The 24,155-nt window shown below is 36.6% G+C and overlaps 1 protein-coding gene across 3 annotated transcripts in view; it reads left to right on the forward strand.

Moving 5' to 3' along the window:
* PDE9A (phosphodiesterase 9A) overlaps nucleotides 1–23,497 on the forward strand; it is a 173,031-nt gene extending 149,534 nt beyond the window's left edge. For 2 of the 3 annotated variants that reach the window (XM_036747414.1, XM_036747415.1), the window contains 8 exons: nucleotides 1,210–1,314; nucleotides 4,223–4,305; nucleotides 5,955–6,111; nucleotides 9,939–10,052; nucleotides 12,063–12,167; nucleotides 17,612–17,740; nucleotides 19,734–19,829; nucleotides 22,533–23,497. In XM_036747414.1, the coding sequence (XP_036603309.1) occupies nucleotides 1,210–1,314; nucleotides 4,223–4,305; nucleotides 5,955–6,111; nucleotides 9,939–10,052; nucleotides 12,063–12,167; nucleotides 17,612–17,740; nucleotides 19,734–19,829; nucleotides 22,533–22,553 (810 nt within the window). In that variant the 3' untranslated portion in view covers nucleotides 22,554–23,497. Of the gene's footprint in view, nucleotides 1–1,209; nucleotides 1,315–4,222; nucleotides 4,306–5,954; nucleotides 6,112–9,938; nucleotides 10,053–12,062; nucleotides 12,168–17,611; nucleotides 17,741–19,733; nucleotides 19,908–22,532 lie in introns of those variants that run through there. The other variant, XM_036747416.1, reaches the window with a different exon arrangement.
* The last annotated feature ends 658 nt before the right edge of the window (nucleotides 23,498–24,155 follow it).

A 24,155-nucleotide genomic window follows, 5' to 3' on the forward strand; every position in this document is an offset into this window, starting at 1 on the left:
GTCCCTTGTTTAGAATTACAAATGTTTTGATTCCATAGATACTTCTTGGATGAAACTGGGCTTTCTAAAGATGAAGATTATCCTCAGAAGTGTTAGGTTGTAAACTAGGCTTCTTGTTCAAAGATTTTTAACTCTCTACCAAGCTGGTATAGAATTTATAATAAGAATAGAAAGTGTTACAGTGCTACAAATTAGTGGAAGCAAAGATAGTTCATCTAGTAAATCCAACTTGCAAAATTATTTTTCTAATGTGATGCCTGAAAAATTCAAGATCCAGAAGCTCAAAGAAAGTTTTGGGACTATAGACATGAGGCAGAAGTGTGTGTGTATGTGTGTATGTGTGTGTGTGTGTGTGTGTGTGTGTGTGTGTGCAATGCTTCTAATTCTAAGCTGGTTAAAAATTGAATTAATTTACAGCTTGTATTCAAGGCCACCAGAGGCAATATGATTTAATGAACCAAGAGCTGGCTTTGGTGTCAGAAAGTCTTGAGTCCTACCTCTGACACATACTATAAAAACTTAGTAAAGTCCCTTACTTTCTCAGTTCTGATTGCTAAGTGAGTTTCCTCACCAGGAATTCCCTTCCTCGATGAAATCACAGGTTCAGACAAAAAAAAAACAATTAAAACACAACTGAACCAGCTACAAGAGATGGAGATGGGTGGGACAACTCCTAAAGACTATTTTTGCTATAAATAAATAATATTCCTTGAACCTTAAATTCTGTATTTGATGAACCTAAAGAAAATGAGAATCAAATAAAAATGTATAAAGTAAGATAAATAAAGTGAGATGATGTGTTCTAATGCGCCTTGCTTTAGGAGGCCGAAGTTCTATTTCCTGTTTTATGGCTGACTTAATGCATGTCTCATGGAAAGTAATTTCACTTTATGAGTCCCAATTTCCCCATATGTCACAAAGGTAATCTTGCCTGCTTCAGGTTAGTTTTATCAGGTTATTTCAGTATCTTCATAGATATGCACCTAATATGAATAAATGGCATTATTATCATCATTATTATTATAGAACAAGAATGGGGGAAGGAGAAGGAAAAAGAACAATAAGCTCTAAGGATAGAGTTAGAAATGGAGAGGGAAGATGGAATCCTAACTAGTCTGCCTCAGCTTAGAAAGGCATAAGTGGTTAATAGTGCCAAGAATTCAGCTCATACTATATACATATATATATATGTATTTTTTATTTTGGCAGCTCTGCATCCATGACAACTATAGAGACAACCCCTTTCATAACTTTCGACACTGCTTCTGTGTGACCCAGATGATGTACTGCATGATATCTCTCTGCTTTCTCCAGGTGGGTCCTTGTTCTGCCTCCTCTAGAGCATCTATCTCCTGCTTCCTTTCAGTCTTTGCACTCGTCGCAGCCTCACAATGCTGAGAAAGGAATGAAGACGAGATCCAGATTTTATTTGGGAAAAAAAGTATCTTTCCTTGGGCAGAAAAAAAGGGGAACACTCTATTAGCAGCCCCTGGCTGACATGTACAGCTGCCTCCAAATTTATCCCAGCCTATATACCAAGAAATAACTAAAATTAAGAGTTTCCAAGCCATTAATCTTATAGTCTGATATTTTCTTATCCTCCCAAATGTTCCTTCGAGTTGAATGTCAGTGGACTAGACAAGATTCCCCACCTTCTCTGCTATTCATATCTTCCCACCCTGCCCCAGATAGCCCTGCCCCAGCACTATCTCCATGCCTGGTCCCTGGAGACAAGACCTAAACATCCACCTCACACCTTGCAGCTTCCAGATTCTGTAGGCCCTAGACCCTGATACAAAGACAGCAACAGGGACAAGCTCCCTCTATTTACCCTCCTTCATCATACCGCTGGTTTCCCAGCTTCCTTCAGTCTTGCCCAGCGTCATCTTCAAAGCAGAGCTCAGTCAGGGCCACAAAGCCAGGGCCAGGTGGCTTCCGTGGCTTCCATGGCCTCCACACACACACACACACACACACACACACACAGAGAAACACACAAGCATGCACACACACCCCTCCAGGGCTTTCTCCAGTACAACGAACCACTGTCTCCTGAATCTTTCCTACTGGATTGTAGGTCTCCTGGGGCCTCACTGCATTTAGCATCACCAGCACAAAGAAGGACCTCAAATAATCTTATTACCTGCCCCTCCCCTCAAGGCAGGACTTCTCTCTAATTAATTTTACTCTAGCGGGACAAACTTCTCAAGAGCTAACATATTCCGACTACCTTATAGTCTTCCCATTCCAGTAATTCAGAACCCTCAGCTGCTGATGTACAAACTCTGTTCTCCATCACCAGATGCCTCGTTGTAGACACAATTAGTTGTTAGGAAAAACATTTATAAGATGGTATAGTAAAAACAGTAGTTACAAACCATCCCCACTCCACCTCCACCTCCACTCAAACCACCACCCCTCAAACCCCACTGCATCCCTGGTGGCATGTTCTCCTAAAAATACATGCAGCATCCATGGAAAGAACAGGTATAAACTTGTACAATGATAGTAAGGCACATATAGAGAGAACACAAATGACCAAAGTTACTCCCTCCTTTGATACTTTCAGGTGTCTAAGTGTTTTCTCTTTGTGTTTTCTTTGGGCTTACCTCTATGTTTAGGTCTACTTCTCTTGTGAATCCAAAGCCAGATTTCTCATACGTTGACCTTTGTCCCCATATTGTCCTTTCTGACTCAGAAATAAGTGTTAATACTTCATAAAGAGATTAACAGGTGTCAGAGCCTTGTTACTACATCAATAATTCATCATATGTAATTGTATTCCGTGACTATATCAACTAAATCAAATCTGCCTTCCTTGACCCAAACACAAAAATGAAACAGATTTTAGCTGAAGACTTACACACACACACACACACACACACACACACACACGCACACAAACAAATTGAGGTCAGTTGCCAACTCACTTCCCCTTTTCTCACTGCTCATTTCATATCACTCAAATATCTTCCTCCCACCCCTACTATCTCTTCTTTTCCTCCATTTCAGATGAAAAGGTGATTCTTCTCCTTATCAGGGTCAACCCCAGTGAATGGCCTCCATTATTTTGGTAACCTATGGGGCAGAGTCCCCAGCAGAGAAGGTGGAAGGTAGAGGCTGAGGAAATTTGAGTAGCAATGGGAAGGTTTGAAACAGCTATTGTGAGTAGAATAGGGAATCAACTAAGAAAGGGTGTACTGAAGGCATGCAATACATATATATAACCAAGATTACAGAAGGTCTGGTGTCCATCACAGCCCCTTGTCGGTCGATTTCTCAAACTGCTACTTGACTTGTTCCTATATTTTATATTATCATTCTGAATTCTAGAGTAATCTAGGGGAATGTTTGGAACTTTATTAATTAATAGAATTGCAACCTCTTTTTCATTAATTAATTGTTACCTTTAACCTCAATTCCAGTTCATCAAACTCTTACTATAGTTATTCTGGACCTCACTTCTAGAAACACAGTTTCATAATTTAGTTTACATACTGATTAAAGTCTCCCAAGATTCTCCTTCATACTTTTCCTCACAATAAGAGTTTAATTCATTCTCTGAGGAAAGAGGTTAGTTATGACAGTCCTTTTTCTTTGTCCTTTTTTCAGCCATCACATGAAGCAGTCTTTTAGAATACACTGTAAACTGCCAGTTCTTCATAGACTTTTCTTAAGACAGTTTTCATAAGAAAAAAGTTTCACCTCGCCTCCTTTCTGTTTTCTCTACAGTTTATGTAATATATTCTATATCAAAGTTAAAACACTTACCCTCTCTGACACCTCATCCATGGGATGAAGTGCATTCTAATAAGACATAGTAAGATTACTCCCAACTGCCAGCACAGTTTTTCTGCAGTATTCCATTTGTCTCTTAAAGATTCAGTGACAATATGTATAGTCTCAGTGAGAAAGCTTAGTGAAACAAGTGTGATATACAAATAAATACAAAGAATAAGCAAAGCAATTTCAGGAGAGAAGGAACCCTGATAACTGTGGAGGTAGGGGAAGCACCAAAAAAGACCTTATGCAGGAAATATTACCTCCTAAGGATGCACTGAAGGAAGCTAGGAATTCTAAAAAGTCTAAGTAAGAAAAGAATGTGTTCCGAGTATGTGGGACTGATCATTCACTTCCATCAAGTATCAATAATGATTCTCTTCTATAAAGCGAGTGTAAAAGGCTGAATAACTATGTACTATTGCATTTTTTTCTATTGTAGGAAAAGTTTTCTCAAATGGATATCTTAGTTCTAATGACTGCAGCTATCTGTCATGATCTGGATCACCCAGGATACAATAATACGTACGTTCAAAAACATTTTTGCCATCTTCATTTTAAAGGATAAACTGGCAAGCAAAAGAGAAGTGATTCATTATATCAAACAATCTTCTGATATTCATAACAATTTAAAGTTGTAGCTGTGAGAAAAGACTTTCTCTTTCTTTCCACTTAATTTAGACTTTTATTGAGAGGGTTCATATCTCTCCCTATGTATCTAATCATCTATGGCATGATTTTCCAGTTTGGGAGATTTGAAAAAATAGAAGTTCTAGTTTCTCCTTAGAAAGTGAGTAAAGTTATTTTGGTAAGGTCATGACTTCACTTATGAGGATACTCCCTTCTAGTCCTTTCATTTTGTCCAACATGTATACCACAATTTGTATCTTTTCTTTGCACATTCACACTCAGCAACATCTGCTCAAATATGAATATGGAGCAGTATGGCCCAATGAAAACATCACCAACTCTCAACTCAGAAGGCCTGGGTTCAGATTTCAACCTCCAATAACCTGTGTGAATTTAAGTAAATCACTAATATTCTCTCAGTTTCCTCTGATGCCTCTGAGTTCTATTTTTAATTTAATTGTTCATGCAAATAAAGAAATTGAGGGTGTTGTGGTAAATAGCTTTTAAAGTCCCTTTTAGGTGCATGATGAATTAGGAAATTACCTGCCCCTTCCCCCAAGGCAGGACTTCCCTCTAATTAATTTTACTCTAGCTGGACAAACTTCTCAAGAGTTAAGATATTCCAACTTCCTTATAGTCTTCCCATTCCAGTAATTCAGAACCCTCAGCTGCTGATGTACAAACTCTATTCCCCATCCCCTGATGAAATAGGAAATAAATTTAAATTTGACTTGAAAGTACATTCTGGTTTTTTTTTAAATAATTATTTTAATATATTAAAATGTTGGTATTTTTGTAAAACCTTGCAATTGAATACTTTTTCTCAAAACTCAGTATCAAAAATCTGTGACCAATCCTTAACTATAAATTTATATATCCTATGTATATGTTTATACTTATGTGGAAGATGGGAGAGGTAGAAACATTGTGAAATCTAGAACAGGTTTATAAATATATAAGGCAGCATAAAGTAATGAGATTGGTTTCAGAAACCACTCATAGCCATAGGCTTTTTTCCTTTTTGGTCATATTTGACGCATACAATTTCTCTCTTATTTTTTCCCTCTATTAGATTTTAAGTTCTTCAAAAGCAACTATATAGTTTTCGTCTTTGTATTCTCAATGCCTACTACAGTGCTTTGCATGTAGTAGGTGTTTTAAAAAAAAGTTTGCTAAATGAAATTTAATTGAATGTGCAGAAAATTCTACCCCAAAGAAAGTAATTACAAGGCTTGAGTATTTTATATGTTGAAATTCTCACCTTGTATGTAGTACAAAATACAATAGACTTCAGAAATAGAAGTCCTCCCAAGCAACACTCTTGACCTTCTCTGAGCCCTAATATCCTCATCTCTAAAATGGAGATAGTAAAATAGGGAAACTACTTACTTAATAGTGTTTTCACATCGGTAAAATAAAACTAAATAATATGTATACATAAGATTATTAAGGTGGCAGTAGATTTTTTGTTATCATACATATTGCTGTGTAGGATACATCTGTGTAAACTGTACTTCGATTTCTCACTCTCTTCTTGATACCAGTTACCAGATTAATGCACGCACAGAACTAGCAATACGCTACAATGACATTTCACCTCTGGAGAACCATCACTGTGCAGTAGCTTTCCAGATCATTTCCCAGCCTGAATGCAATATTTTCTCCAATGTAACAACAGAAGATTTCAAAAAGATAAGGCAGGTTTGTATATGAGGACCCAATAGCTACAATATCTAGCCTGTGGGAGCAGGGGACACTTTTCTATGACATTTCCTCTTATTTTTTTGGTTAATTTTCAAAACTTTATTATTGTTTCTTTTAAAAATATAATTTAATATTTCATTTTCCCCTAGTTACATATAAAATCAATTTTAACAATAGTTTTTTTTAATTTTTAAATTCTAATTCTCTTCCCCCTCCCCCAGTTGCTTCCCCTTCTCACTGCAATTTGATATAAGTTATACATGTGTAGTCATGTAAAATATATTTCCATGTTAGTCCTGTTGTGAAGGAAAACAACCAAAAAAACTAATAAAAATAAATAAATAATATGCTTTGATCTACATTCAGATGCCATCAGTTCTTTGTCTCAAGATGAATAGCATTTTTCATCATGAGTCTGTCAGAATTGTCTTGGAACACTGTATTGTTGATACAATCATACAATATTGCTGTTACTGCATACAATGTTCTGCTAGTTCTGCTCAATTCACTTTGTATCCGTTCATGTAAGTCTTTCCAGGTTTTTCTGAGGACATCCTGATCATCATTTCTCATAGCACAATAATGTTTCATCACAATCACATATCACAATTTGTTCAGCCATTCCCCAATTGATGGGCATTCCCTCAATTTCCAATTCTTTGCCACCACGTAAAGAGCTGCTACTTTTTGTACATGTAGGTCCTTTTCCTTTCTGTTTTTTATCTCTTTAGGATATAGACCTAGGAATGGTATTGCTTAGTCAAAGGGTATACATGGTTTTATAGCCCTTTGGGCATTGTTCCAAATTGCTCCTCACAGTGGTTGAGTCAGTATACAATTTCACTAACAGTGCATTAGTGTCTCGATTTGCCCATATCCTCTGTAATATCTTTCATTTTCTTTTTCTATCATATTAGCCAAGCTGATGGGTGTGGAATGTTGCTCAGAGTTGTTTTAATTTGCATTTCTCCAATCAATAGTGATTTAGAGCATTTTTTCATATGACTAGATAGCTTTGATGACTTTGTCTGAAAACTGCCTCTTCATATCCTTTGGTCATTTATCTATTTGAGAATGGTTCTTATTTCTATACATTTGATTCAGTTCTTTATATATTTGAGAAATGAGGTCTTTATCAGAGAAATCATAAATTTTTTATGATTACTATTGTTGCAACAATTCAGCTAGCAGCTGCTGTGGGGGTGAAAGATCAATACAAGCCCAACAACAAGAATGCTGCCAGCACAGATTCTTTTGATCTGCTTTACTAGGGAAAGTAGCATTACGGGGTTAACAATCTTATTTCAATCCAACATACAAATATCATTCACTTAGTTCAGGGGAAAAGGCCAGCACCCTGAACTTCAGAGCAAATACAAACAAATTACAAACATCAACAGACAGACCTTGTCTGATTCAAATCTCAATCCATAGTTATCAGGGTTTAACAAAGTTCCAACATCCAGGTTTACAAGTTGGAGGGCTCTTAACTACAGCTGCCCAGAGTCTCCACATAAACACACCTCCAAGAGTGAGAGACCCAAGCAAATAGCTCTTTTCTCTCTTTTTATACACTCTTTAGCCATCATCAAATGTCATCTGAGTGACCAGAACTCAGGCTCCTACTATTGGCTCTGGTCTTAGCAACTCCCCTTAGGACCCTGAGGGCTTCTTGCCCACATAGGCTTAGCACCTAGTAGATAGAGGTTTGGGCCTGGGGCTTTGTACCTAGCAAGGCTCAATCAAAGACAATTAATTAATTTATCATTCTAAAACAGGAAAAAAGTCCCAACTTAATTGATATTACAACAATTGACATGTATTTCCCTTCATTCTATTTTCCCCCATTTACCTTACTCTCTCTCCTTTCACCCTGTCCATTCTCAAAAGCGTTTTGCTTCTGACTTTCACCTTGTCCAATCCATTCTCCCTTTTCTTATCCTTTCCACCTCTGCTTTCCTGTGTGATTAAATAGATTTATATACCCAACTGAGTGTTTATGTTATTCTCTCTTTGAGCCAGTTCCAATGGGAGTAAGGTTCAGGTGTTCACTGCCACTTCCCCCATATTCCCCTCCACTGTGAATGCTCTTTCTTGCCTCTTTTGTGTGAGATAATTTACCCTATTCTATCTCTTCCTTTCCCCTTCTCCCAGTGCATTCCTCTTCCTTATCTTTAATTTTGTTTTGGTTTTTTTAAGATAATAGTCTCATCATATTCAACTAACACCTGTGCTTTCTATGTATACTCCTTCTAACTGCCCTAGTAATGACAAAGTTTTTAGGAGTTACAAATATCATTTTTCCCATATAGGAATGTAAATAGTTTAACTTTACTGAATCTCTTACGATTATTCTTTCCTGTTTTCATTTTTATGCTTCCTTGAGTCTTGTATTTGAAAGTCAAATTTTCTATTCAGCTCGGGTCTTTTCATCAGGAATGCTTGAAAGTCCTCTATTTCAACGAATATCCATTCCCACCCCTCCAAGAAGGATTATACTCAGTTTTGCTGAGTAGGCGATTCTTGGTTGTAATCCTAGCTTCTTTTCCCTCCAGAATATTATATTCCAAGCCCTCTAACCCTTTAATGTAGAAACTACTCAATCTTGTATTATCCTGACTATAGCTCCACAATATCTGAAATGTTTCTTTATGGCTACTTACAATATTTTCACTTTGACCTGGGAGCTCTGGAATTTGGCTATACTATTCCTGGATGTTTTAATTTTGGAATCTCTTTCAGAAGATGATTGGTAGGTTTTTTTCCATTTCTATTTTTACCCACTGGTTCTAGAATATCAGGACCCTTTTCCTTGATTATTTCTTGAAAGATGATGTCTAGGCTCTTTTTTAGATCATGGCTTTCAGATAGTCCAATACATAAATAAGTGAAATGAGCAGAACCAGGAGAACATTGTACACAGTTATAGCCACATTGCGTGTTGACTAATTTTGATAGACTTAGTTCTTCTCAGCAATACAAGGATCTAAGACAATTCCAAAAGATTCATGATGGAAAATGCTATGCCCATCCAGAGAAAGAACTATGGGGTCTGAATGCAGATTGAAGCATAATATTTGTTCTCTTTTTTTGTTTGTTCGTTTCTTCTTTCTCCTGGTTTCTCCCATTGGTTCTAATTCTTACTTTTTTAAAAAATTTTTTTGTTTTTGTTTTTGGAGGGGGGAAGGCAGGGCAATTGGGGTTAAGTGACTTTCCCAAGATCATACAGCTAGTACATGTGTCAAGTGTCTGAGGCCGAATTTGAACTCAGGTCCTCCTGACTCCAGGGCTGGTGCTCTACTCACAGCACCACCTAGCTGCCCACTAATTCTTACTTACAGCATGACTAATGTGAAAACATGTTTAATATGAATGTATATGTAGAACCTATATCAGATTGCATACCATCTTGAGGAAGGGGAGGGAGGGGGGAGGGAGAGAGAGAAAATTTGGAACTCAAAATCTTATGGAAGTAAATGTTGAAAACTAAAAATTAATTAATTGTTTTTTTTTTTAAATAATATCTTGGTTCTAGTCCATCCTCTGACTAGCTGTGTGACCAAGAACAAATCTTATAGTGCTCTGTGTGCCCATCAACTCTATAAATTATAGAAGAGTTTCCAATCTGCATTAGTGGAGAGAATTTTCAAATAATGAGTATACCATTCTGATGAATTCGTATTGTCTAATTCAAAAAAGCATTCCCAGTTCACATCTGGGAAACAATTTAATCCCAGAGAAAATGTAAAAGGCATATATGTGTGTTTATAGGTAGGTAGATAGATAGACTGTTTGATTCATGCATTGTCATTTCAATTATTTAGGGGATAATCACATTAATCCTGGCCACTGACATGGCAAGACATGCAGAAATTTTGGATTCTTTTAAGGAGAAAATGGAAAATTTTGACTATACAAATGAGGAACATATGATTTATGTAAGTAGCCTTCTGATACTTCATTCTTCCGATGATCAGAATCCAACAAGGTCTTTTGTTTATATTATCATATTTATATGCAGTATGCAATACCTACAACCTACTTCAAAGTAATAATTTGCCTTGTAAGCTTATAAGTATAGAATAGCTATCAGAATTTTGCTTGTTAGCAATTCTCTGAAAGGCCATTTATGCCCAAACATGATAGAATCCATACCAAGTGTACACTGATAAATTGAGAACTGAAGAATTCCCCAAATAATTCGATTGTCCCAGTTTCAATGGATGATGGTATACCTGCCTCCCAAGAACACTGACCAAGAGGACAGTAATGTGAAACTTGCTTTTCAAATATTACTTGACTTATAGCATATAGTGCTAACTTACAAAGTCCCAGTTGATTTCTAGGACACTGAGGTCTTCCTACTCCTAAGTAGCCTTAAAATAGAATGCATTCTCCAGTCTCTATTATGTGATCAGTTTTGTATGAGAGAAATGGAAGAAATGAATTAACTTTGCTCTGTCGTCTTGTGAATATAATTAACTGTTCTATCTGGCACTTTATTAGATTGAATTTATTTAAAACAGACACATTTGCACATTCACAGTAAAGTGAAAAAGATCACTCTTCAGCACTACAAGAACTTCAAGTGGATCATCAGAGAAAGATTAATTTATGTTCCTAACCCTTTTGGTTTGGACTGTGTGCGATAGATCAAAGACACCAGGAGTCAGAAATAGCTAAGCTCATATTTTGGCTCCACCATTAATATTAGCTGCATGATTTGGTCCAAGTGAATTAATTTCTCTAACCCTTAGCTTATCAATTCATAAAATGGAGATCGTATTTAGTTCATAGAATTACTGTGAAGATCAAATGAGGCATAAGAGAAGAGGGTCAAACCCCTCAGGGTAACCTAGAAAGGTATATATAATGGGCTTGCTCTGAGAATATGATACATCTTTTTAACATAAATGTTCACTTGGTGATGCCGTTTGATTGTGAATCTTGGACTTGCATGGTCTCCAAGGAATCTAAGCTACTTGGACAACCACAATCTTCAAGGGATGTAAGTTATAGGTGATATAAAAGACACAGAGAAATTCATGGTGGATATAGACTATAGTATTTACTCAATAATAACCCATGTATGAGGAGTAATGTAAACGATATTCAAAGGAAACTGATGATTTAGAAAAGAAAGTGTGCTGATCCTGTGGTACTAGCAAGGAATAACAACTAGACAGACCAAGTTTTCCACTAGAACCCATGAAATAAAAATATCTAGAGATGACCTTCACCATGTTTGGTAGATTCTTCATATAGGATATATGGAAAATATTAAAGAGAACCACAGAAGATAAGAAGCCATGGATGGGCAGTGATCTACACTGACAAAGGGAGAACTCACACTGTTAAGATTGAAGATCCATTGAAGTATTTTAGTGGACTTATAAATAATGAAACGAAGGCTGGTTGTGTCTTACATAAGGGCACACAATTACATAAGTGTCAGGAATCAAAATAAAGGTTCTCTTGACTCCAAGTCCAGTATTATTTCCATTAAGCCATAGCAGAGACTAATGGATAAGAAGATGAACTCTCCTAGTCAGTCAACATATATGCTATGATCTACTTCCTAGCAAATAAAAAGCATACGAAAAGAAATTTTTAAATGACCTTTGCAAAATCAAAATCTACTTATCAACCAGTGAAAAATCCAAAGAAGGCAAATAGGAATAGGGAATGGACCTTTTATTTCACTGGCATAAGGAACTCACAGGTAAGAAAACTCTATACAGCAATACAGGTCAGTACTTTCTATGAAATTTAGAGTTTTTAATGATTTGCCTAAACCACTGAGAGATTAAGTGACTCTCTCAGGGTCATGAAGGAAAGGTCTATGGGAATACATACCAATTACTTGGAAATGTCAGAAATTAACTTGTAAATCCCTATGTCTATGGACATTTATTATAGCTCTTTGTTAATAAAGTATCTTCTTTCAGCTAAAGATGATATTAATAAAATGCTGTGATATATCCAATGAAGTCCGGCCAATGGAAGTAGCAGAACCCTGGGTTGACTGTTTATTAGAAGAATACTTCATGCAGGTAAGAACGCTGCAGAGTTAAAATTTATGTCATACCATTTAGTCATGTTTGAACAATGATCAGTAGTTTAACAAACAGTCAGTATTAGTCAGTACCAAGATGGAATAAAACATTAAGTATTACTACAGGTGAAAAGAAGCAAATTTGATAAAACTAGAGAAGATTGTTACTAGCCATTATTTGAAATTAAATTGGCTACAGTTTTTGAAATCAAAGACAATGACAACCCACAAATGCTAATATAGTTGGATCACAATCTACTACCACTGAATGTCCTCCTGATCTAACTGGTCAAACAGACTGCATGGGAGTCAAAAGACAATCAGTCAAAAATGGTTAAAAGGCATAAAGCCCCTACTGTATACCAAGCCCTGTGCTAGGCATTGGGGAGATAAAAACAAAAGCAAAATAGTCAGTGACCTGAAGGAGTTAAGGAAGAGATTGCAGATAGATAGATAGATAGATAGATAGATAGATAGATAGATAGATAGTTGTACAAAGTAAGTACCAGATAATAGTGGGGGAATGCACTAGTATCTGCAAGTATCCCTTGAAGTGAACTAGAGATTCTATAAGGCTGAGGTGATAAGGAATTCATCCTGGAGATGGGAGTCAGCCAGAGGGAAGGCATGACAGCAGGAGATGGAGTGCCAAGTACAAGGTAAAATAAGAAGGCTAATTTGACTGGACAGTAGAGTAAATAAAGGGAAGAATTTTCAATAGACTGTGAGCTCCTTGAAAACTGGGATTTCTTCTGTTTGGTATGCAAAGCCCTTCATAAACTGACCCTCCACTACTTTTCCCGTCTTCTTATACCTTACACCGCTCTCTCTCACTATGTACTCTGTGATGCAGTGACAATGGCCTCCTTGGTATTCCTTGAACAAAGATACTCCATCACCTGACTCTGGGCATTTTCATTGGCTGGAATCATTCCTGAAATCATTTCCCTCGTCTCCACCTCCTGGTTTCCCTGGCTTCCTTCAATCCCAGCTAAAACCCTACATTCTACAGGATTCTGTGGCTAATTCTATGGCCTTTTCTCTGTTAATTATCTCCAATTTATCCTATATATAGTTTTTTTGTACATAGTTGTTTTCATATTGTCTCCGTAATTAGACTGTGAGCTCCATGAGAGCAGGGACTGTCTGGCACATAGGAGATGCTTAATAAATGTTTATTGACTGACTGATATGGATGATGAACCAGCAAAGCAGGGGAGTTAGAGAGGTAGAATGTTCTCCTCTCCAGGAGGGAGTAGAGTAGTCTCTCTCTCTCTCTCTCTCTCTCTCTCTCTCTCTCTCTCTCTCTCTCTCTCTCTCTCTCTATCTCTCTCTCTCTCTCTCTCTCTCTCTCTCTCTCTCACACACACACACACACACACACACACACACACACACACCAGAAAGAGAGAATATCCAGGAAAAGAGGATGCTCAACAGTGTCAAATGATACAAAGATAGATAAAGAAGGAAGGATGAGGACTGAAAAAACCCACTAGATTTGGGCACTAAGAGATAACTGGTTAGAGGAGTTTCAGTTGAGTGATGAGTTCAGATATCAGGTTACAAAGAATGGAGACTTAAGTGGGAAGAGAACAGGTAACAAGTATAGATAACTTTTTCTAGGACTTTAGCTAAGAAAGGGAGAAGAGACAAAGGACAATAGTTTGAGGCAAAAGTGGATCTAGTGGAGGTTTTTTAAGAATGGAGGAGACTCAAGAGAAACATAAAAAGGGAAAATGGAAACGGAAATCACAGGGAATTAATAAAGTTAAACTGTTTACATTCCTTTATGGAAAGATGATACTTGTAACTTATAAGAACTTTCTCATTATTAGGGCAGTTAGAAGGCATATATATATATATATATATATAGACACAGGGCACAGATGTGAGTTGAATATGATAGGATATCTAAAAAAATAAAATTAAGGGTTGAGAAAGAGGAATGAACTGGGAGAAAGAGAAAGGGGGAAGTAGAATGGGGTAAATTATCTCACATAAAAGAGGCAAGAAAGAGCTTTCACAGTGGAGGGCAAGATGGGGGAGATGGCAGGGAATGCTTGAACCTTATTTTCATTGGAATTGGCTCAAAGAGAGAAAAACATACACACTCAGTTGAGTATAGAACTCTATCTTACCATACAGAAAAGTAGGAGGGGAAAAGGATGAAAGAAGCGGGGAGTGCTTATAGAAGGAAGTGTGGATTGGGAAAGTTAGTAGTCAGAAGCAAAATATTTTTGAGGAGGGACAGGGTAAAAGGAGAGAGAAAAAACAGGAGGGAAATAGGATAGAGAGAAACACAGTTAGCAATCATAACTGAAAAAACTTTTGAAGCAAGTTTCTCTGATAAACGCCTCGTTACTCAAATATATAGAGAAACGAGTCAAATTTATAAAAATAAGAGCCATTCCCCAATCGACAAATGATCAAAAAATACAAAGAGGCAGTTTTCAGATGAAGTAATCAAAGCTATCTATAGGCATGTGAAAAAATGCTCTAAATCACTATTGATTGGAGAAATGCAAATTAAAACAATATAAATAAAAATAAAACAATACCTCATACCTATTAGATTGACTAATAGGACAGAAGAGGAAAATGACAAATGCTAGAGGGGATGTGGGAAAATTGAGACACTAATGCACTGTTGGTGGAGTTGTGAACTGATTCAACCATTATGTAGAGTAATTTGGAACTATGCCCAAACATTTATAACAGCTCTTTTCTTGTGGCAAAGGTTTGGAAATTGTGGGGATGCCCATCACTTGGGGAATGGATGAACAATTTGTGGTATATGATTGTGATAGAATACTATTGTGCTATAAAAAATGATGAGCTAGATGCTCTCAGAACGTGAACTGATGCAAAATGAAATGAGTAGAACAAGGAGAACATTGTACAGAATAACAGCAATATTGTAAGATGATCAACTGTGAATGATTTAGGTATTCTAAAAACTACAATGATTCAAGACAACTCTGAAGGACTTATGATGAAAAATGCTACCCATCCCCAGAGAAAGAACTGATGGAGTCTAAACACAGATGTTTTTACTTTCTTTATTTGTAACACAAGCATATTTTTACTTTATTTTTCTTGGGTTTTTGTTTTGGTCTGTTTTCTTTTACACCATGACTAATATGGAAATATGTTTTGTATGACTACACATATGCAACCTGTATCAAATTGCTTGCCTTTTCAATAGGGGTGGGAGAGAATTTGGAACTCAATTGAAAAAAAGAAGGTAGAAAATTGTTTTTACATGTAATTGTGGAAAACAAAATACTAAATAAAAAAAGAATGCAGGAGACTGAAATGTGTTTGTAGATAACAGAGAATGAACTAGCAGATAGGGAAAGACTGATGATTAGGAAGAGAAAGATTGAAGGGACAATCTATTAGAAAAGATGGGAGGGAATGACATCAAGAATACATGTAGAAGGACTGGATAGGGTAAAGGCCACTTCATTAGAGACTGGAGTAAGAAAGGAGAAAGAGTAAAGAGAGCAAAGAGTAAAGGAGTAATAAGATGGAAGGAGGTCATAGAGAATAGCTTGATTTTCTCAATAAAATGTGATATGAAGTCCTCAGAAGTGAGGGTGAGGGGAGAGTTTTGTGGGAGGCTTCAGGAGAGAAGAGAAGGTTTGAAACAGCTAAGAGAAATCAAAGATCAACTAGGGTAGAATAAAGGGATTAGCTTGTAAAGACCCAGTTGAGATTAAATAACACAAATTTGTTGGGGACTCATTCAGCACAGTTCCACGACTTGGGCTCAGTTCAACTGATTTGCAGAACATGAGGTGGGTGGAGTTGACTGTCCAGAGTTGGAGACTAGCAGGGTGTGAGGGACATAGGAGTTTAACCCAAGAGTTTTGAAAGGGGTAGAGGTTTAAGTTGTTAAATAAAGGGTCAAAATTGGAAGGTGAGGAATAGGAAACCAGAGAGAGAGTGATGGCCTGGTAAAGTAATAAGGGGTGAATAAATCATAGGTCACAGTGAGAATGAAGAATAGGTTTAATGTAGTAAGACCCAGGGAGAAATGGAATGATAGGAGTTTATGATAAAGAGTTCTTGATCATGAAATGGGTAAAATCCCACAAGTCAATATAAAATTATAGCTATAAGGAAGCTTTCAACCTGGATCCTAATTGACCATGAAGGTAAATAAATTGAGGGGCTTGGACTAGATAATTGGATCTATAATGGCCAGATCTTGATCTATGATCCTATGAAATAGGATCTAAACTAAAAGTATTTGGCTTGAAAATATATTCTGGTTTCTTTCATGGAGTATTTACCCTTTATATTAAATATATTAACATTTTGCAAGTCCTTGGAATGGAATATAATTATCTCAGAAATCAGAAACTTTTGAGACATATAAAATTAAGCCAAGAGAAGCATCTGATTTAAAAAAAGGACAACAGGATAAGTTATAGTTAGAAGCATAATATTAAAATGAATAATTTAATCCATCCTGGAAATACAGAACCAATAGGTTGGAAATGACCACAAGTTGTCATGTAGCCCAGCCTTCTAATTTCAATTAGGACAATGATTAGTTCAGTAATTAAAGACTCATACACTCTAAATATGGAGAATGAATGAGCATTTATTAAGCACTTCTGAAGTGCCACACACTGTGCTAAGCACTAGGGATTCAAGTCCCTCCCCTCAAGAAGCTGACATTCTAACAGGGGAAGAAAATATGTATTGGGCAGTGGTATCCAGAGAAAAGGATGTTGGTCTCAGAAATTCACAGGGATGGTGAATGGGAAGAATGGGAAGAAACAATAGACATGTTGTTTAGAAGTAATGGGAAAACTAATTGTGGTTCTCAGAGTAAAGTTGGAGGAGTGGCACAGTGTGGAACACACATGGCAGCAGAATAGATAGCAAGAAAATGGCCTAGATGAGAGAGAATATGAGTTATGGTTTTAGACTGGCCTAGGGCTGGCTAGATATAGTAGGCTATGTGAATTTGTGATCTTTCACTCATTAATCAGTACAGCTTCAGTAATAGAATATTTATAATTATTTAATATTGAGCACATGAATAGGGCAATTTCAATCCTTTCAAATTTCCAAGGAACTTAACAGTTTTATATATATAACTGCTTTGTGCATCAGCTGAACTGCTATTCCAATGATATATCTATCTTCATGCTAGAAGGACTGGGCCTGTCAATTGATGCAATAATTTGTAAATAATTTTTTTATCATTTTATTATAATTTACAATAATTTATCTCCTATCTGTGCAAATGTACCTTAAATACAAATCATTACAAGGAAATACTATAATTTTACTTTGAAAGAAAAATTTCCATCCTACTATCTCTAGTATGTGCAAATGCACTGTGTCAGTCAATGCACGTTGGTCCTTTGAGGTATTCTTAAATTCTAGTCTTTAGAACACTGTCTCTTGCATTTACTTCAGAGTGACAGAGAAAAATCTGAAGGACTTCCAGTGGCACCTTTCATGGATCGAGATAAAGTGACCAAACCTACAGCCCAAATTGGATTCATCAAGTTTGTTCTGATCCCAATGTTTGAAACAGTTACCAAGGTAAATAACTGACATTGGATTATATGTTATATATAAAGAATCTCCAAGTCTTCTGAAAGATGACCATATTCTCAGTGTTACTCAGGTGAAACCTGTTCAGGGACATGTAATTACTCCTAATAGTGATGTTTGTGGCAAATGGTTTTCGCTCAGAATCACAAAATCTCAGATTTTGGAAAGGGTCTCAGGACCATATGGTACAACCCATGCCTTAAAAATAATTCCTCCTACGATGTACTTAGCAAGTAGTCAACCATTCTTTGCTTTAAAGCCTCTGGTCAGAGAGGACCCACTACTTCCTAAAATGGTCCAATCTAACTTTTAGATAGCTCTGATTATTAGAAAGAAAATTATAGGTCAAGCCTAAGTTTGCTTCTTTGTAACTTCTACCCATTGCTACTCTTTCTACCTTCTGGGCCTAAGCAGAAAAAGTAAAATGCTTCATTCAGATAACAAGCCTTTCATATCTAGCCTATATCATCCTTCAATTAATCCTCCCAGTATGAACTTAAAGGCCATCTATGGCTTCACCCAGAAGCTTATCAATGTCTATTCCAGGGATCGGGAACCTGCAGCCTCAAGGCCATATGTGGCCCTCTAGCTCCTCAAGTGCGGCCCTTTGATTATCCTCCTTAATAAAAAGGTTTGTTCTGTAAAATTTAGACTCAGTCAAAAGGCCCCACCCAAGGACCTAGTAGGCTACATGTGGCCTCGAGGCCACAGGTTCCCCACCCTTGTTCCTAAGATGTGGTGCCCAGAACTAGACACAGTAATCCAGATGTGGTCTGACCAGTGGAGAGTGGTGTGGAGGGGGACAGAAATAAGCATTTATTAGAGTGTCTACCATGTGTCAGGCACTGTGCTAAGTACTTTACGAATATTATCTCCTAGATATGCCTGCCTGTATGTTGTTCCCCACAACGACCCTGTAACAGTAGGTACTATAATTGTTTCCATTTTACAGATGAGGAAACTGAGGCAGACAGCAGTTAAGTGACTTGCCCAGGGTCACAAAGCTAGTAAGTGTCTGAAGTTACATTCAAACTCGGGTCTTTCTGACTCCAGGCCCAGCACTCTGTCTCGTACTACATAGCTGCGCCACCAAACTGTGTCACTAACTCTTCTCTCACCCTGGACACTGTGCCTCTTATCAGTCCGAAAACCCGAATTTTTTGCTGCTGTATAAATTACAATAAATTGCTTGCCATCTCAGGAAGGGAGAAGAAGAAAGATAGAGAAAGAGAATTTGAAACTCAAAATCTGAAGAAAAAAAAAGCATGCTAAAAATTAATTTTACATGTAATTGGAGAAAATATTTTTTAAGAAAGAATCTTTTGCTGCCAAATGACACTGTTGATACATATTGAACTTGCAGTTTACTAAAAACCCCAGATTTGCCTCTTTGCAACTTCTACCCTCTGGGCCCAAACAGAATAAATCAAAACTTCATTACGATGTGACAACTTTTCTATATCCCTTCTAATTCTTCTGTTTTCCAAACTAAACATTTATCAGACAAATTGCTGGGGATTCATGCTCCTTCATTTTGAACTTGTAAGGTATAAGACAAAAAATCTTAGTGTTGCCTCAGGAATCAGATGTTTTACTATTCCCTAGTTTGGTTTTGAGTTCTAAATTTACATTTGCTTTATAGTTATTAATAATTGCGCATCTATTATACCATATTATCTTCATGAGGTGTGAAATAGATAGTATAATTCTCTCCAGGAAACTTCAACTCAGGTCTTCTGACTCCAAGTCTAATGTCGTTTTCACTGTGCTTGCCTAGAATTGCACAATTAAAGAATACAGGTCCTATTCATATTTCAAATTAGTGATGGTCAGATGAGCTCTGCCTGTGTCAACTGCACAATTAGAATATTTGTATAGAACAACCACCCATATGCAAAGAGTAGGGAACATTTATTCTTGGTTACTCTTTATTGTTTTAGGAGTAATGAAATTTTTAAACATGTATATCCATTTCTTCTAGCTTTTTCCTATGGTTGAAGAATTGATGCTTCAGCCTCTTTGGGAATCTAAAAATCGTTATGAGGAATTAAAAAAAATAGATGATGCCAAGAAAAAGGTAAAGTATAATAACACCTTACTTACAACACATAAGTACCTGATAATCTTTCTTGAGCATATATTGAAAATCCTTTAAAATGATCATATTAGCTGAAAATAATGACAATATATTCTACATAAGAATAAATAAAAGCACATTTCAATTTTCCTGAAAAGCAATATGTTAATAACAATTCTCCATGTATAGAAAGGAGACTCCTCCAAATCCATATTCACATAGTTCTTTTTTTCCAAAAAAAAATGGTGCAATATGACAAATCCAGTGGCTATTCAGCGTATTCACTGGTTCTGCATCATATGAATCATTATAGTTAAAGCAATGGTGAGTGGGATTGTTCAACCATTCCTATTTGCCCCTACTTAACCATACTACTGGCTCATTGCTTAGATGGATTTCTCAGTATAAATGCTCCTCTACTTTGGGAAATTGTGTAAAGAATCTATAATTTTCTCACTTTTTTAGCTCTAAGTCCCCAGCCAGAGACAGCTCTTTGGCAAGACCTCTCAGTGTTAGGTTTATCTCTCGAAGGATGCTCCCACTCAATTGCTTTCTCCCAACTGTATATTCAACAAATAAACCCAAGCACCTCTAGTAAACACTACAGTAAAAACAAAGTACATGTTTAAAACAAAGAAAGTAAACAAACTTTCCCCACACCCAGAGGGAAATGTTTCTGGCTTCCATGAGTGAGCCCAACTGAAGAAATTATTATTATTAATTATTGCTATTAATAATAACTAGCATTAATGTGTACTTTAAGGTTTACAAAACATTTTACATGTTAGCTCATTTGATACAATAACTGGAAGGTGAGTGCTGTTATCTTCATTTTGAACAGGAAGAAAATGAGATCCATAGAGGTTGTTACTTGCCCTGGCAAGTGAATAGGCAAAAATACTGATATAAAAAAAATTGATACTATTTGTTTTTCTTGTGACATGAGTCATACAGAGCATTTACAGATATTCCTTCCCTATTCCTGGCCAACCACCTACAGTATGTGACTTGGTACTTCATTTCAGAAGATGACACACTTCCTAGCCGTTTCAGTCATATTCTGTCTCAACACTGAAAGGACTTTTGGCTTAGGCCTGCATGGTCCCTTGGTCCTCTTCTTTGACAGTAGCAGGCAAGCAGGGTTTCTGTCAACTAAAAGGAGAAACTACTTAAGAGGTTCTTTTCCTGCAACCCTCCTAGGGGCATCATATAACAGAAAAATAAAAGCATACTTGAAGAGAAAATTACATACCAAATTTAGGAGGAATATCCAGCAAAATGCAAAATAAAATTTCAAAAAGAAAATTCAACATCCAATAACCTTAATCAAAAGTATCCAGAGTTGAGACAAATTCAACTTTAAACCCAAGTTGTAAAGGAAAAAAATGAACATGAAACTGATAATTCAAGAATATCAAAACCTTAAATGTAGCACGGCTATTTTCAATGCATGAAGTAATATTGTATATAATTGTACTTAGAAACAGGAAGAAAAAATTAATACGGTTTTTAAATTCTCGAAGCAGAGAAAAGAAAATAAAGATACAAGAAAGATATATTGTTTCCTCTTGTAACTAGAAGTAGTGCTTTCTGGCAAGGTATGGAGGTTCAGGTGGAAATTAAAAGCTAAAAAAGACTGATCCCTCTTTTCTTCTAGACCCCACCTTCAGAGTTTTGGGGCACAGTCACTCTTTCTAGACCACACCTTCCTTCTCCCATCTTTAGTCCAGTCCAAATTTCACTGAGAATGTCAGACTGTCTAATCAACCTGAGTCTTGATTACTCATGAATTGTCCTGAGTTACATGGTTATCTCCTCTCTGCTTATAAGAGATATTAGTAAGTCAAAATCATACAAAAGTCTTTCAGTTGACTCAGCACCAGTAAGGACCGTGGCAGGTTAAGAAGGGGAAAGGGGAACTAGCATTTATTAAACACCTCTTACGTGCTAAGCACTTTGCAAATATTTCATTTGATCCTCCTAACAACCCTAGGAGGTAGGTGCAATATTATCCCCATTTTACAGACGAGGAAACTGAATCAAACACAACTTAAGTGACTTACCCAGGGTCACACAGCTAGTAAGTATCCGAACCCCTATTTTAACTCAAGTATTCTTGATTCCAGGCCCAGGGCTCTATCCACTGTGCCACCTATCTGCCTTGTGTTGGGGAAAAAAAGAATGCTTTTCTCTTCCACTCCCTTATTTGTGGAGACTAATGCACAGCACTTTTAAAGATCGCTCCCAAAGCTTTTATGGATGCTTGAAAAGAGCTCTCGTATTTAAGTTTTTGAGGTGTGCTGTTCTCACTCAATTTTCCTGGCACATTCTGTCCTCTCTGAAATGTAAAAGTAAAGCATTCAGATCCTTTTCATATTCCAAACTAGTGAAGGTCAGGTGAGTTCCACCTGTGTCCATAGTGCTATTAGAATATATGTATAGAGCATTTCCAAGCAATCAGAAAGAACATTCTGCTTTTCTTCTCGTACCCTTTATGGACCTTTTACTGGGCTCTCCATGTGTGCCACGGATCCTATCTAACAGCCTACAGATGTAATCTTGTACATTTTATATTATTGGTTTGGACTTTTGAATCCTCCCACAAATACACACACACACACACACACACACACACACACACACACACACGCACACACACGCACACACCACAACACCACAAATCTTTTCCTTTTCCTTTTCCAGGCCATTTATGAGGAAAACTAGAAGACTGTTGAACTCAGTTATGGACCTGTCTATTAAGTGTCTTGGGATTCTTCAGCACAGAACAAAGATGATCCTTCCTGAAGTCTTACAGGACCTTATTTTCTAAGAACTGAATTATCAGTAATGGAAAAACTAAGGGAAGAGAGAAGGGAGGTGTTGGAGGAGAAGAGAATGGAATTCATCATAGTCTATAGAATTTTATTTTTTAAACTGTCTTTTAAATAACATATTCTTATACAGAAACAGGTACTGTTCTTACTTTGTACATTTGTGTGTAAAATGGCTACTTTTGCTCCAAAATAAACACTTGTTGAATAAATGTTTAATTGAAAACAGGAAGCATTTCTACTGTTCACATATGTGGGGAAGGACATTTGTACTTTTACCCAGTATGTGTTTTAGAACAACTGACTGGTATAATGAGGTATATACATGAAACCTAGCTACAATATTACAACTTGGAGTGGTGTGTATGTACAAGCAAATAGAATGTACTTGTGTAATGTGTTTCTGCAATGAGTAAGACTGAGGTACATACATGTGTAACGTGGACATGTAGGATATAATGTTGTCAGCCTACACAGTATAATTGTGGGCATATTGATTCAGTATCCTATGAGGGCATGTAAACATGTAAAATGATTGTGAATGAAAACAAAAATATACCCATTTCCAGTGAAATGATGATTTAAATGTTTGCTCTAAAGATTAGGGAGAGCAACAATTTCAATGAAGTTGAAATTTTAGGAAGGCAAATCTGATTTTTCACTAGCTTCTTATCAGAACTCTCTGATAAACTATCACTTTAAATGTTTCCAGGGATATGCTGTATAACAAGACATCCACAGAACTTGAGGACAAAGCCTATAATTGTTTATATCTCTGCTTTAATTCTTCCTGAAAAAGAATTAGACACACACTAAGCCATATGTCTTCCAACTTCAAGGCATTTTTTAACCCTAGATAATTATCTTATTCAAAAAATAGCCAATAACGTCTTCTATTTGTCTCTGTGTACTGAGGTTTTCTTTCAAGAGAAATCCAAAACATGAATTAGAATAAATGAAAAACATTTCTTTTTTAAAATAAATTTTTATTGATCTTTTGGGGTTTTTTTACATCATTACAGTTTCCCCCAATATCACCCCCTCTCCCCCTCCCATAGAACCATCCCATATAACAAATGCTATTTTTTTAAAGACAGAAGAGAAAGAAGAAAAATCAGCATAGCTGATCCATATGTTCAAAAAAATCTGAAAAGGTATACAATCTGCAGTACTTGTGAACCTCCCACCTTTGCAAAGGAGTAGGATGGGAGTTCCAACCATGCTTGTTCTTTATAATTTCACAACATGTCCTTTTGATTTTTGGGTGTAGTTGTTCCTTTCCAGTGACATTGTTGAAGTTATCATATATATGGTTTTCTTGGGTCTGCTTAGTTCACTCTCCATTAGTTCATATAGATATTTCCATGCTTTTCTGTATTCACCAAATTCATCACTTCAGAGAGCACAGTAATATTCCGTTACATTCGTACACTACAATTTGTTTAGCCATTCCCCAACTCATGGACATTTATTGTTTCCAATTCTTTGCTATTAC

This window comes from Trichosurus vulpecula, chromosome 2 (assembly GCF_011100635.1).
Source record: "Trichosurus vulpecula isolate mTriVul1 chromosome 2, mTriVul1.pri, whole genome shotgun sequence".
Classification (NCBI taxonomy): Eukaryota; Metazoa; Chordata; class Mammalia; order Diprotodontia; family Phalangeridae; genus Trichosurus; species Trichosurus vulpecula.